This window comes from Vombatus ursinus, unplaced genomic scaffold (assembly GCF_900497805.2).
Source record: "Vombatus ursinus unplaced genomic scaffold, bare-nosed wombat genome assembly UNPS02001419.1, whole genome shotgun sequence".
Taxonomy (NCBI): Eukaryota; Metazoa; Chordata; class Mammalia; order Diprotodontia; family Vombatidae; genus Vombatus; species Vombatus ursinus.
In genome coordinates this window covers 8,337,093-8,353,587 of record NW_020941197.1, presented here as the reverse complement: position 1 = coordinate 8,353,587, position 16,495 = coordinate 8,337,093, and the positions used below count along the sequence as shown (strand labels likewise).

The following is a 16,495-nucleotide window of genomic DNA, read 5'->3' as shown; positions in this document are numbered from 1 at the left end:
TTTTTTTCGATTAATGAACATTTATTTTCTTTCCCTATTCCTTCCCTCCCCCAAAGAAAAAGGTAGAGAAGAAAGTTAAACCTTGGTAAGAAATATTCATAGTAGAACCAGGTGAATTCCTGCATTGGCCAGGTCTAAAACTCTCTCATTTTGCATCGAGAGCTCATTGCTCTCTTTCAGGAGATGGGCAACAGGCTTCCTCATCATTTGTAATTGATTGTTGCTTGATCAGAGTACTGAACCACTTTTCAAGAGAGGATATGTGCTAAAAAATATCAGAAATTATTACAGATTGAGCTCTCAAATATTTCCAAAATGATGACATACTGATCAGATGAAGTTAGAGTTGTGAGTCTCCTCTTAAGGTAGTAATTTGCGCACCCACCAACATTTTTCCTGCATGACAGAAGGTAAGGATTGAGAGTTCACATACTAACCTAAGTTACCTAAACAATTCTCCTTAAGGGTGGGCCCTTAAGTTTCCTACTATAAAGATTTTCTCAGGATAAAGAAACTATAAATGTTATGTATTGTTTGGCTATACCTAGAAGTAAAGAAATCTGTGTTGAACAGGTAGTTATTCTCACAAATGTTTATGTGTGTCTGTGTGTTTGTTTTGCTTTTGACATAGTCCTGGAACCTGTTACATTTAGAATTGAACCATCAAAGTCAACAATGGGTAATGTTCACTCTCCCTTGTTGAAAAATCCTAACTTTCTGTTTTCTCTTTGCTGCAAGTCCTCCTTGAAATGATCATCTTGTGTCACCATTTTTTTTCTACATCCTATTCCATCCTATTCTCTTTTCATTTTATTTTTGCTAGGTTCCTTTGTCCTTTGGCGTAGAAGACATTGAAACACTGCATTTTTGTTGTTTCCAAATAGAAAAAAAAAAGTTTTCACTACAATTAAGGCAGTGGTCTTGTTTTGCTCTGAACTGTGACTGTGAAAGTTCTATCACTGGATCGAGTAGCATTCTCAATTCTTGCCAAATTATAAGCTGCATGTTCCAAAAGCATTTCATATTTTAAAACTCATTTTCATATTCTAAAATCATTTTCCTGAAAATTCATTTCATTGCTTTTTTTCTCCATTTTTCATCTAAAGGCCGTCATTTTCTGTTTCAGTCCATGGTATGCTGCGTATGCTTTGCATTTGACCTAGTGTTGTAGATATTGAATCTGACTAGCTTACAACTTTGGACTTTTTTTTCCAGCTCCTACAGGGACAAAGGGCATTCCTTTTAAGCCTAAGATTTCACCAAGTCCAAGTCAAGACGTACTACAAACCACACCCGGTAAACTCTTGTTTTGATATTTCTGTTGAATTATGAGTCTCTTAGCAACTGCATTATAGTAGCCTATGAATTTATTTCAAATAATCTTGAATAACTTTCTTTCAAATAACAGAAAACTGCCTTTCTCCAATCTGAAAGGAAGATAAGATTTTGATTTTATTGGATAGAAACATTCTTAATTCTCTCATTCCCAGGTTGTTTTGTGAAGTCTTGGGAGCAGAGGAATCAACATATTTAAAAAAGAGAGAGATTACAGAACTTTCAAACAATTTTGCTTTTAAAAATGGTATCATTCAAATAGCCTAAAGAGCAGCCCAAACATCTATAAGTAGTAATATTTATTAAATCTGCCCATTCGTGCTCATTTTGGGAGCTCATTTTGGTAGAATGACCACATCAGAAATTATTAGAATGTATATTATCCAAATTGAGTGGGAGCATTGCATGGTGGATGGAAAGCCAGTCTTGAAATCAGGGACACTTCAGGTCAAGGTCTGCCTCACAGATATCTATATGTTTATATCTATCTATATATTTATATTTATCTATGTATGTATACATATATATTTATATATACATGTAGGTATATGCATATATACACATACATACATATGCATATGTATTACCATGGTCAAATCGTTTGACAAATCAATGCCCCAGGTAACTTCCTATTCTATAATTTACAAATGAATTATCAGTGGAGGGAATTTCTATACTGAGATTTTCCTACATCAATGAAATCATTGTTCCAGGGCACCCCCTCAAAAAAATGATATCCAAGATGTCCAAAATAAAATAAATTACATTTATTATAATTATATAGTAAAGATACCCTAATATGATTATTTAGGAGAAGAGCTATTTTCTGGTTTTCTTATTACTAAAGAAACTAGTTTTTAATAACAAAACACCAGCTTACCACCAAAGAGGAGTATTATAGTGTTGCTGTTTTTTAATTTCAGAACACTTTCTTATAGAATAAAAACCATCCAATCTCTAGATCCATACAGGCCATCTCTGTAAGCTTTAGTTGCTTGCATTATAATCCATTCATTATAGAAATGTTTTTATCAGAATTTGAGTGTTTCCCTTGTATAACTTGACAAAGTACACTTTGGTTAAGAGTGGCCATGATTTACTTTCCCTTTCCCGATTTCTGGTGGCATTAGCTCACTATAGTATTTCCCAACATTCAGTTATCCCAGTGTTCAAAGTGCCATTTTTAATGAAATCCCATCCCATGAAAGATGATTACTTTCAGACTAGTTAGAGATTTTCTCTAGTTACATGTACCTATTATCTTTTCCAAAATAGAAAGTTATTTCACTGCAAGGTGAAACACCTACTTTGTGCCATGCATGAGGAAAGGAAAAGAGACAAAGAAACAAAATGAAACTATGGCAAAGCTCTTATTGAAGAATTCTCAAGTTATTTTCAATGCAAAGACTTGAAATGCTGAGTAGGGTTGAATAAGAAGGAATAATAGAACTCTCTAGGAAATAAAAATTTTGACAAAATGGATCATCTAAGCAATCAGAATCAACAGAAATCACAATTTGTCTGGTATGACTTAAAATTAGCATGAAAACCAGTTTTTTAGACTTGTGATTTTGTTGGGGTTACCCAACCACAATATGTACCACAAATACACAAACACACATACACACATACCCACTGCCTTACTTTCTCTCTTCCATTCCCTTTAAATAAAACCATTGGTTTGCATGGGAAGTTTAGTTCCACCATGAATCTCTCTGCTGAGATTAAGTAATTGACAACATTTAAAAAAAACAATTCTTTCCTCAGGAAAAGATAAATTTTCAGTGAGGAAATAGAAAACTAAAGATCTCAATAATGACTAATTTTGGTAGAGAACAGCAAATTAAATGCATTTTCCATCTATAACTCAAATAAATGATCCACTCCCAATCCAGGAAATCTTATGGTTCAGTCATTTGCAGCATGTCCAACTCTTTGTGACCTGATTTGGAGTTTCCTTGGCAAAGGCAGTAGAGCAGTTTGCCATTTCCTTCGCCAGCTCATTTTGCAGATGAAAAACAGAGGAAAATAGGGTGAAGTGATTTACCCAGGGTTACACAGCTAGTAAGCCTCTGAGGCTAGATTTGAACTCAGGAAGATGAGTCTTCCTGACTTCAGGCCCATGCTTTCTATCCACTGTACCACCTAGCTGTAAGGGCTTCTTACGTACAGTTGAATGTGATTATTTTCACATAACCATTCTATTTTTATTTAATATTTCTTTGTCACAGGATGTGGAATCTGGAGTGGACTAATAACATTTGTGGCCCTTCAGCATCGTAGAAAACAAAGATCTTAGAGCCTAGTTAATAAGAATAGTTAGTAAAAATAAATGAATGAGTAAATAAAAGCCTACTAGTTGTGACTCAGAATAAAAGTCCTCCTTTCTGACCTTTAGTGCAGGGCACTCTCCCCAGAAGTGGCCTCAGTCCAGTTTCCCAGTGCCTGTTTCCCCCTACCCTTAAATTAAGGAATGTTCCATACTGTTTGCTCCAAGCACGGTTGTGTTACTTGTCCTGGGCACAAAAAAATTCCTAATTACAGCTCTGACTATAAAAGGCAATATGTAGGTATAGGAGATAAAAATACAAAATAAAAAAAAAATAGCTATCCAGTCATGTGACAATGAGAAAGCTACATATTGTATTGTAGTCCCAGTTTCTTCACCTGTAAAATAAGAGGGTTAAAATAGTGGCCTGTGAGATCTATTCTGTCCATAACCCTATGATTCCATGTGACTGCTTACAAGTATTTCATTAATTGCCTATATGTTACAAAATGAATAATTTGCTATGTCTATATAATGTAATAGAGAACTGTATAAGCAAACAGGAGAATGTGACAATGGAGAATAAAAGCATTACCTATATATTTATATTATAATTATTGTATATTGCATAATGTGTTATGCTACATATAATTATTTTCATCATCATCATTATTATTATTATCTATAGGCAGCTAGGTGGCACAGAGAGCCTGGAGTCAAGAAACCTGAGTTCAGATCAGAACTTAGACATTTGCTAGCTGCCCGACCCTGGGCAAGTCACTTAGCCACTCTTTGCCTCAGTTGCCTCAACTGTAAAATGGGGCAAATAATGCTTGGCACATAATAAATAGGTGCTTAGTAAATGTTTATTGATTAACAGTATCTAACTCACAGGATTTCTGTGAGGATCAAATAAGCACAGTGCCAGGCACATAGTAGTAATTAAATATAAATATTTATTCCCTTCCTATTATGTTCTCCCACACTATGTGATTTATTATATGCCAGTAAAGAAAGTGAAAAATTCCTATTTTATGTATCCATTTTCTACATTCTATTTTGTTGTCCATAGAGAGAAATATTTACACAGTTGTCAACTCTATTTAAGGAAACAGTTTTATTAACTACAATAAATTGGTGCTCTTCTCTTAATTTCTCTTTAGACATCTCAATATATGCCTTTTTTCCCCTCTCAGCAGAAACAGGTCAATCCACTCAGCAACCAGCCACCACAAAGACTCCTCGAACACCTAAGCGAACAAGGACAACTCAGGGTAATAATAGTTTTCCTCATCACTGGATAGTTACTTTTCCATTTTAAATCAAGGAAGAAATTCCCTCTCAAGAATAAGATTTCCATTATCACAGATAGGGACTTATTTTTTTTTTCTATTCACAGGTACAGATCTAAATGCTTTAAATTTAACAAGATGTATAGACAGTGTTTTTAAATTTTAGTTATGTTTCTTGAAGTGAGGAATTGAAAATGAAGGTACTCTTCATTTTTTCTGTCAGATTCTTACTTTTCTGTCTCATTTTTTCCCCTTCTGTCCTACAGAAAGGATCTCTGCCTTTGTTGGTCTGTTTATCTCTCTAGTTGCCCCTCTCTCTTCCTCACCTACTGCTCCGTTTCTCTATCTGAACTGAAATGTTCCTAGAAATCACCTAGTCCAACCTACCTATTTGACAAATGAGAAAACTGAGTCTCAAAGAGCTAAAGTGATTCGCCTAAGGTCTCACAGGTAAAGAAAGAGCTGAAATAAAACTCAGGTCCTCTTAATCCCAGACCAGTTCTCTCATGCCTGTCTCATCTCTGACTTGCTCTCCTAGAGTCCACTATGTTTTATGTCTTTTTTTTTACAACATTGTTTTTCATATACAATTAAAAGTCAGCTGGTCTAGCCACTTTCAGAAGCAGGGTGGTGTAGTGGATAGAGATATAGTCTCAAAGCTGGGAAGGCCTGGATTCAAATTCTTCCTCTGACACATAGGCTAAGTCCATGACTGTGTGAATCTAGGCAAATTACTTAATTTCTTAGTGCTCTGGGCCACAATGAAATGGAGGCCACTAATCTATACATAGGGGTAGCTAGGTGGCTCATAGAATAGAGGGCTCCTGGAGTAAAGAAGTTTCATCTTCCTGAGTTCAAATCTGGCCTCAGACACTTACTAGCTGTGTGATCCTGGGTAAGTCACTTACCCCTGTTTGCCTCAGTTTCCTCAGTTGTAAAATGACCTGGAGAAGGAAATGGCCAACCACTCAATTACCTTTGCCATGAAAACCAAAATGGCGTCACAAAGAGGCAGAACTGACTGAAACGACTGAACAACAACAAAATCTATATGTAAGGATCCCTTGTTGTTATTGTTGTTGTTGTTACTATACAGGCAAACAGTGTTAAGTGACTTGCCCAAGGTCATATAGCTAGGAAGTGTCTGAGGCCAGATTTGAACTCAGGAAAATGAGTCTTCCCAGTTCTAGGCCTACCACTCTACACCCACTAGGCCACCTAGTTGACCAAAAGGATCCCTACAGGCTAAATATTGATTTAGTTTTAAAATGTGATCTTATCTGTATTTATTGTATTTTTTCATTTTGTTAAATATTTCCCAATTGCATTTGAATCTGGTTCCAGTGGTACTTGACACTCAAGGGAGTTGTGGCAGTATGTTTGATACCTCTGTGCTAGGCAACTTGATGATATTATAAATTGTAGAGAAGGTGCCAACCTTCTGTGATAGAGAATTTCCTCACCTAGGAGTTCCCTATAGTAATGAAATCACAGGTCATGTTCCTATCCTCTGTTTATGGAACGCTTTCTATACGACCAACACCACATTAGACAAAAGAAACCTGGCCACAAGCAGCTTACACACCTACTGGTGGAAAAAGATCTAATGCATGCAGAATTAGGTATAACCATTTAAGAGAGTATGCCACATAACGGGCACAAAGAGCAGATGTTATTGGGGGTGGGCAGGAAAGGGAGATGTCAAAGTGGACCAGAGAGTGAAAGAAGCATTTGCAGAGAATGCAAGATTTGAACATAGCTTTAAATGATATTTTGAGGTCAGAAGGGAGGAGATAGGACATTGCAAACAAGGGCTAAGTGTACATGTAAAATCAGTATGAGGAAGTATCATAGCATATCCATTGACTTTGAGGATTCCAGACTACATGGAATGGAGAATCTGTGCTAAGGAGCACTTGGACATTAGGTTGGATGGGTAGGATCATAGGATTTTGCACTGGAAAATACCTTTAAGATCATCTAGCCAAACTCCTTCATTTTACAGATGAAAAAACTGAGGCTCAAAGAGTTGAAGTAATTTGTCCAAGGTTACATCAATAGCAACAAGAAGAATTGGAATTCTTATCCAGTTCCACCTACCCTGAATCCAGAATTCTTTCCACTGAGCCATAAAGCAAGTTTATGAAAGAAAGACCTTGAATTCCAAAATAATTAGTTTTGGAGATCTCTAAGGGAGAAGTTGAAGAGAGAGAGCAAGGGCTGATGACTGAGCCTCGTACAGCTCACAGGACTGGAAATAGGAGACAAAGCAGAAATAGCTGTAGGAATGGGAGAACCAGTATACAGCAGTGCTACAGGAGCTTTTCAGGAACACAGAGATGGCCAAGAGAGGCAAGTGCCAGAGAAAAGTCAAAAAACTTATGTCCTAAACAAACAGCAGCAAGCAAAACGTTCTGTCTTTCAAGGGAACAGTTTCAGTGGGGTGGTGGGAATGGAAGGCATAGAGCAGGAGGGTAAGAGGTAAGGTTTCATTTAAGCAAGTACAGCACAGATTGAACCTTGGTATTCATTCAAGATGAATGATAGATTTGTGGTGAGGTTTTTTTCCCCATGACTTTCTAGTTTCTGTTCCAGGAAAATGCTAATATCTAAATCCTTCCATTTATAGGATCACACAGATTCATATCCTCCCTCTCTCTCTTTCTCTGTCTCTCTCTCTCTCTCTCTCTGTGTCTCTCTTTCTCTGTGTCTCTCTCTCTTTCTCCCTCTTCCTCCCCCCCCCAACCTTTCTCCTTCCTCCCTCTTCTTTCCTCTCTTCTGCCCTGACTCCCTCTTCTCCCTTCCCCCTAAAAGGTACTTTGATCTTGCTATAATGTACAGGTTTACCATTTGTAAAATGGTTTCTCTCAATCAATGAGCAGCATTTATTAAGTACCTGCTATGTTCCAGGCACTATGCAAAACTCCGGGGCTACAAAGACCATAAAAAATATATGAAATCATCATTGTATTTAAGCAATTTACATTTAATATCAAATTGGAGTATGACATGTATACATCCATAATACACTCACATATGTATATAACGCACACACATATAGATACATATGTGTATGCACATGTGATGTATAAAATAAATATACATAGAATAATTAATAAATTAAGGTAAATAATGACAAAAATAAAATTGTTAAATTCAAGATCTTTAGTAAAGAAGGGCATCTGCAGTTAGAATCAGGAAAGAATTCATATAGAAAATGGTGCTTAAGCTGAGTCTTGAAAGAAATGAGAGATTCAATAACATAGAGATGAGAAGGGAGTGTATTCTAGGTTTGGGGAATGGCCAGTGCAAAGGTGAGAAGCTAGAAGCTGGAATACTGTGTCTGAGGAACAGAGAGAAGGTCAGTTTGACTGGGTTATAGTATGGACAGAGGACAACTGTATAATGATGCTGGAAGGATAAATTAGGGTGAGGTTTTGAAAAGTTTCAAAAGAAAAAGATTATGTTTATCATTGAGTCACTAGAGAGTTACTGCAGTTTAGTGAATAGGGGAATGATATAGTCATATCTCTACTTAAGGAAAATCACTTTAGCAGCTGTGTAGATTGGAATATGGAGAAATGAGTCAGGGAGACTAATCAGGGGCCTATTGCTATAGTCCAGGCAAGAGGTGATAAGGGCCAGAATTGAAGTGGTGGTTATGTGGAGAAATGGGAAGATACAAAAGATGTGGGAGCAGAGCCGAGATTTATAAAGTGTAAAAAGTTGAGGATGATATCAGAGTTATGAACATGGGGCACTGGAAGAATGTAGTACTCTTGAGAAAAATAAGGAAGTGTGATAGAGAGTGGGTTTGAGGAGGAAAGACAATGAATTCAGTTTTGGACATGATGACTTTGAGATGTCTCTGGAACATTCGTTTTGAAATTTCCTATAGACAATGGGTAAAGAGAGATCAGGAGAGACATGGGCAGAAATATATAGATCTGGAACTCTCCTACATAGAGATAGGAATAAAATCCATGGGAGCTAAAGAAGTCACTAAGAGAGTATAGAATGAGAAAAAGGCCAAGAACAGAGTCTTTGGACGTACCCACTGCGGGGAATCATATTGATGATGATTTGACAGAGAAGACTGAGAAATCAAAAAGGAAAGAGGAAAAACCAGGAGAAAGTAGTGGTCCTGAAAACCCAGAGAACAGAGAGTATTCAGGAAAAACACAAGGTCAACCTTGCCAAATGCTGCAGAGAGGCCCAAGAAAATACCATAAGATTTGGCAATTAAGAGATTGTAACTTCAGAGAAAGCAATTTCCTTCCGGAGATTCCATTTGAGCTAAGTAAATGAAAAGCAAAGGAAGTATCAAACTTTTTGAAGACAGAACAATGAATAGGAGGGACAGACGTCTGAAAACAGTCACTGGCCTTAATTTATGGGGGGAAAAAAGTAACTGTCATTCCCCAGTTACATATTCTTAGACAAGTGCAATTGTGTTTTCCAGTAGAATGATCACATAAATATCTGACATTTTCTCCAAATAATGTCAAATTCACTATCATCCACACAAAGGTCAAAATAATAATCCAGAATTGCAACCTTTGAGTTTGAGTCTAGAACACAAAAATGGAAAGAAAAAAAAAGCTAATGTTAACTTATTAGCAAACAAGATGAACTGCATGTGTTCAGTCGTAGCTGAGCACCCACTTCTTTTCCCCCAGATCTCCTGTTCGACTTTTATCTATAGGATTGAGACAGTCAGATCATCTTGGAAAACTTGTCCAAAAGTGTTACCACATAAGCAAATATCAATTATTGCTTTCCTTTAGTTATGCTCTTTCAGCTTTTAGCCCCCCCCCTTTTTTGCCGTAATTGTCTCACAGCAGGCTTGCGGTATGTGGGCTGAAACCCAGTGTGCTTTCTAAAAAGAATTCAGCAATTATATCCATGGTTTTTTTCCACTTTAATATTACATTTAAAAAATGTGCCTCCCTAACTTAAATCCAAAACAACCATCCAACCTGAAATGTAAGAGATCAAATATATTGCATGTTTTTAAAATTCTTCATATGAAAGGTTTTTTTTTTGTTCAATCCCAGTTGTAATGCTAGTGGGCACAGTTCATTTACGGTTTGAACTACTGCACTTACAGAGGAAATATCACCAACTCGCCAGAGTTCCCTACCCTGAAAAACTCCTGGAGAGCACAGACATGTACAATATGTATGTACTGGACAAAGAAGAATCAAAAATAATTGAACTCAATTTCTAGTGCACAATAAACTCAGGATCATAAATTTCTAGGGAACAACACCCTATTTGACAAGAACTGATTGGAAAACTAGAGTGCTGGGTCTGGAATAAAGAAGACTCATCTGCTGAGTTCAGATCTGACCTCAGATACTTACTAGCTATGTGACCTGGGGCAAGTCACTTAACCCTGTTTGCCTCAGTTTCCTCATCTGTAAAATGAGCTGGAGAAGGAAATGGCAAACTGCACCAGTATCTTTGCCAAGAAAACCCTAAATGAGGTCACAAAGAGTCAGACATGACCAAAACAACTGAAAAATAACAAAGTTTAGAAAAGTAGCCTGGAAGAAATTAGGTTTGGACCAACATTTTGCAACATATACAAAAATAAACTCAAAATGGATATGTCACCTGAATATCAAAGATCATATCATAAAAAAAAAAATTTTTAGAAGAAGACCAGATCAGATACATAGCTATGTCTAGGGGGTAAATTTTCAACCATACAATGGATTGGGGCAATCACAAAAGACAAAAACAATAATTTTGATTATATGAAAATGAAAATCTTTGCACAAACAAAATTAATGCAACAAGGATAAAAAGGAAAGTATTGGGGGGGATGTATCAAATATCTCTGAAAAGAGTCAGATTTTAAAGATATCCAGGCAACTAACAGAAATACATGAAAAATAAAAATCTTTCCCCAATAAATAAATGATCAAAGAATAAAAACAAAGAATTCTTTAAAGAATTACAAATTAATTTTTAAAAACACATAAAAATATGCCAAATCACTGAGAAAAATGCAAATCAAAAGAGTTCTGAAGTTTTACCTCATACCTAGCAAATTAGCAAAGATGAAATAAGACAGCAGTAATCGATGCTGAAGGGTTTGTGGAAATATACATGCATATTTTACTAGTACACTGTTGGTAGAAACGTGAATTAGTTCCAATCATCTGACAAATCGTATAGTTTCTACCTTCACAATATCTCTTGTATATTCAGGCCCACGCCACCTCTCACCTGCACTATTGCAAGGAGCTCTCTGCTTGTCTCCCTATCTCAAAGATCTCCCCACAATAGGCTATCTTCCACACAACTGCTAAAGCAAATTTCTTAACACATAGGTCTGACAATGTAACTCCCCTATTCAATAAACTCCAGAGGTTGCTTATTATCTCTAGGATCAAATACAAACTCCTTTGTCATTTAAAGCTCTTTACAACTTGGTCCTTTCCTACTTTTCCATTCTTTTAATAATATACATATATTAAATATATTTATATCATATTATACATATATTAAATATATTTATATTGTATTATAAATATATTAATTGTATTCTGTTTATAGTATAATAACATATATTAATATATAATTTGTTATGCTATATTATTATAACTAAATGATACTATTTATACATAAGTTAAATTGTAAATTGTATATTTGCGTGTTTACATATAGATACCCATATAATACATATACACATCTCCTCTACTTACTCCAACATCCAGCTCTTCTGCTTGTTCTTTGTCACATGTGATACCCTTTCCATCATTACGTCTGTGCTTTAGCTACCTTCCTTCTCACCTCCCCCTCTTAAAATCCTTGACTTTCTTCAAGGAGGTCTTTCCCTGTCAGATTCTAGTTCTGCTTCTCTAACTCTGTATATATACCAATTTCCTCCATTGTAATGGAAGTTCCTTGAAGGTAGAAACTGTTTTTTGCTTTTTATTCCTATCTTCAGCACTTAACACAATATCTGGCTTCCAGTAAGTGCTTAATAAATGCTTGTTGATTGGATGAGCAGTTTGGAATTATTGAAAGAAAGTGACTAAAATGTCCCTATCTTTTAACGCAAAGATACCACTCTAGCCATATACCTCCCGCCAAAAAGAAAAAAAGCATCATGTTCACTATTTCTAATAGCACTTTTAAAAAAAGAATAATAACAAAAAATTGAAACAAAGTATATGCCCATTGACTGGGGAATGGTTGAAAAAAAGTCCTAGTATGTTAATGTAATACAATATTAATGTTGTTAATAACAAATGGTATGAATGCAAAGAAGCATGGGAAGATGTATATGACGTGATACATAGTAAAGTGAGCTGAAATAGGATCATTATATTGAGCAAGTCACTTAATTTCCCTGAGCCTCTATTTCCTCATCTTTAAAATGAAGGGATTGTACTAAATGACCTTTAAGGTCCCTTCTAGCTCTAAATGTATAATGCTATGCAACTGAATGCTGTGAAATTATAATCATTTGGTTACAAAAAATCCCTAAATAGGAGATGGCACTTCCCTTCTTTCTATGCAGAGGGGGAGGACTAGGGTGTGGAACACTACAGATGTCAGAGTTTTTCAATGAGTTGGTCAGTTTAGGGGAATTGTTGCAGGGCAGGGGTTGTCCTCATTCTTTGTTATAAAGGGTAGCAATTTCAGAGAGGCACAAGGGAAGAAACGCATTGGGGAATGTAGGTGATGTAAAAAAAAAAAGGAAAAAGATCTAATTTGCATTGATAGAAGTTCTCCACTCAGAGCTTCCTACACTAATGAAATCATAGGTCTAGGCAAAAATATATAGATATAATGTCAATATACCATAATTTAATCAGTTATATAGGTTCTTTTTAGCATTTTTGCATTACAAATAGAGCAGCTATGAATATTTTTGTACTTATAGGTCCATTTTAAAATTTTATAATCTAGTATATCTCCTCAATTTCTAAGATAATATCTTAGGAATGGGATCATTTGGGTCAAAAAGTTATGATTGGTTTTGACCTTCAAATTTTTGTTTTTGCATTGAGTAGCTGAAGTACAAACCAGTGAAATCATTAAGGAGAATTTTATGCCCTGTACCAATGGAAGTGTGTTTGTGTGTGTGTGTGTGTTTGTGTGTGTGTGTGTGTGTGTGTGTGTGTAAGTGCCTCTATTCATTTCTAACATTCATTTGGGGAGGCCCAAGCTAAATCTATAGGGACTTTCAGTAAGACTGTTTATTTTGGACCAAAATGTGGCAAAATTAGGCATATCAAAATCTTTACTTTGGAAACTTTAAAAAATGTGTCACAGTATACTCTATTTCACAGGTTTTATTTATGTGTGTGCATTTTATACATCTACTGCTGATTTATGAGTACATATAAATAACTACCTTAGAGTATGTGAACAGAATTATCCAAATGTTGGAAGCTGATTATATGGTTTGCAAGAAAAATTCTTTCCAGTCTTAACTAAATGTTTGTCCACAAAGCTAATGGCAGGAGGCAGCACTGAGTATAGGGGGGAAAATCTCTGAGTTTGAAGTCGGGGGACTTGGTTTCTAGACCTAGTTCTGTAGACAAATAGCTGTGAGACCTTGGGCAAGTCAACTAAAAAGGTTGGACAAGATAGTCTCTAAAACCCTTTCTGGCTCTACCATTTTCTGATTCTAGTTTAAAGTGGCAGGGGGGAAGTAACAGGAAGGAGTTCACAGTGTCAAGTCACCTGTAGATTTGCTCTAGGAAGAAAATATAATTAAGAATACATTTTTACAGCAGTAATCATTTCTTTTTTAAGTCTGGGAAGCTTTGGGTTGCCCTTGCAAAAAAGTAGACACTTATACAAGTTGAATGGAATTTGCTTTCTTTAAAAACAACAACAACAACAACTATGATATTGATACAGATAGAGGCTGCACTTCTAAAATGAGATCTCTTTGAAAATAAAATAATGCCAATTATGAGCCAGTCAGATTTTATAGAAGGTAAATATGAGATAAATTTTTCCGCCTATGCAATTTCTTTTCGCAATGGATATCAGTCAAGAGAGAATAGAGCCAACTGGAGGCAGAAGTGTGAAATAAGCAAACATTTTCAAAAATGATTTCAACTTTTCTCTTCTTCACCCTTTCTCTACCTCAATGGGTCCCCTTATCCAACTCCAGGTACCACTATACATCTATAGTCTTCATCCTACTTCCCCTCACCGATGTGTGTCTCTCAGGAGAGAATGTTTCTTATCATCCCTGAAAGCTAACCTCTGGCCAAACCAGAAAGAGAATATATTTTTCCAAATATTAGAACCTAGCAGAAACCCCAAAGTCCTATTATTCAAACCTTCATTTAAGTAGATTCAGTTTCAAGTTTAAATTTAAAGGAGCACATGATAATATGCTTTCTAGGTTCAAAGAAGAAAATTTTCTTTAAAAAGTCATTGTAATGTCATTAGTCAGAAGGAGCAACCTTAGAACCGAGAGCAAAAAAGCTATTTTCCAAAATAGCTGTTGCACTTACTAGTATAAGGTATATAGGCTTATTTTTATCTCAATTTTTTGCTTATTTGAGGGTTATCAACCCAGTTTTTCTAATTCTTCAGCAATACATACAAAGAACAGCCTGGAGCTAGAAATTCACTTTTCTTCATTCTAGAAACAACTTTGACTAATTATGTTTCTCTAATTCCAGCAAACATCTGAACAGACTATTAGCTGAGATCACATGTTCTAATGAATTTGAACTTGCCTACCTAAAAATATTTTTCTCTGTTTGCAATGAAAGAAATTCTTTCCATGCCTCTCATTCAGAATACTGATGGAATGGATGAAATATTTGTTTTTTATGTCAAGCATCCATGAGGATAACTTGGGTTTTTTGGTTTGGGGTTTTGTGGGTGTGTGTGTGTTTTGTTTTGTTTTGTTTGGATTTGTTTTGCAAAGAATTTCACTAACTGAATCTGAATCCCTTTCATCCATTACAGGAATAGTTTACCCCACCCCATCCTACTTTTATCTCCGGTTGTTAAGACCTAATGTAAAAAATATTTTTCTTACAAGGATTAGCAATTTGTGTCTATAATTCGTGAGCTTTAATGGGGCGGAGGGAGGGAGGGAGAGAGCGAGAGCGAGAGAGAGAGAGAGAGAGAGAGAGAGAGAGATTTAAACTATTAAAGACACAGAAAACGAATTCCAAAGTCCTTGGCATGTCAAATGGTTTAACATTAAAAATGGATATGGTATTATTAGTGAAAATAGTATTAAAGAAGATGTATGACCATCTGCTTGGCCCCTGCACCCTAAGGACCATGGAACCTCTCCATCTGACTTGCAGCCTATACACGCTGCCTCCCCATAGTTGAATGTGAGCTGCTTGAGAGCATGAACTGACTTTTATATTTATTTCCTCAGCACATAGCACAGTGCTTGTTATGTACCAAGTGTATAATAAATGCTTTTTCACGCATTCATAGATATCATGCGGAGGTCATCAGGAAGAGATACTTTATTCTATTTCCATGTAGCATTCCCATCAATTGACTCCCTTTGGACTTACTCTCTTCCCTTTAGTTTACGTGAGAGACTTTACTGTTAGTCATGAAATCTGTTCTCTGTTTCAGCGCCACATAAAGTTTACACTACTACTATAAGGAGGAGACCTATTAGGCCATCTGTCAGACCAGGTAAGTTGTAATTGTTTTTTATCTCTCTGTCTCTCTCTCTGTCTCTTTCTCTCTCTCTCTGTCTCTCTCTCTCCCCCTTCCCCCCTTACCCTCCCCTCCCTCCCTCTTACATTTCCCTTCTCCCTCTCTCTCACTTTCTCTCTGTTTCTGTCTCTCTCTTCTCTCTCCCACCTCTCTCTCTCCCCTCCTGTGCTGCTCCCCCTCCTCCTTTCTCTCTTTTCCATAACATGAATGCTTGCATGCTATTCCAAAAGCAATATATGTAACCCAGCTCTCTTAGAGAAGGCTAAACTGTAGCACTGAGCAGTGAATTGCTGGTCCCAGATTGCATAAATCATTAGCGGCAGGGGTGGGGCTAGAAGCCAGGTCTTTCCTGATTCCCAGGACAATGCTTATTCCACTCCCTTATGCTCCTGCTGTAGGTATCTGTTTATTTCATGATTGAGCTAGGCTTTTTTATTGCTTTTCCCCCCCAAAGAGCACCAATGAACCCCTTCTATTTCACTTTTAGAGTAACTTTAAATACATTCTTATATATATATGGCAGTACTAACACTACTTCAAGCATAATTAGTTATATGTAATAAGAACAGTTAACAGTTTTTAATTTTAAATTGCCTGGTAGTGACAAACATCAGAACATACAGTGCTTACATTGCATAAAAATTTTGAGATATCCCTGTAGAAGAGTTCCAAACTCCATTTTTAAAAGTACCATACCCTTTGAATATATTTTCTCTTTATTTCTTTTCCTTTCCTTCTATGCAAAGCACCATCTTAAAAGAAAACACAAAGTTTTCATATAAATGCTATTTTGGTTTCATTTAACCACATTTCTTTAAAAGATCTAATGAAGGACATGCTCTAAATATCTGACTGGTAGAGTTCGTATTTTCCATTTTAACACACTTTACACGGTGAAAATCTCATAATTTTTCAG

At 36.1% G+C, this 16,495-nt stretch overlaps 1 protein-coding gene across 21 annotated transcripts in view; it reads left to right on the top strand.

Annotated features, from left to right (window-relative positions):
- Positions 1–16,495, top strand: part of ABI3BP (ABI family member 3 binding protein) — a 301,260-nt gene that overhangs the window by 236,771 nt on the left and 47,994 nt on the right. For 16 of the 21 annotated variants that reach the window (XM_027866234.1, XM_027866358.1, XM_027866341.1 and 13 more), the window contains 4 exons: positions 632–679; positions 1,216–1,296; positions 4,801–4,878; positions 15,493–15,555. In XM_027866234.1, coding sequence (XP_027722035.1) covers positions 632–679; positions 1,216–1,296; positions 4,801–4,878; positions 15,493–15,555 — 270 coding nt within the window. The remainder of the gene's footprint in view (positions 1–631; positions 680–1,215; positions 1,297–4,800; positions 4,879–15,492; positions 15,556–16,495) is intronic. The other 5 variants (XM_027866372.1, XM_027866351.1, XM_027866317.1 and 2 more) reach the window with 2 other exon arrangements.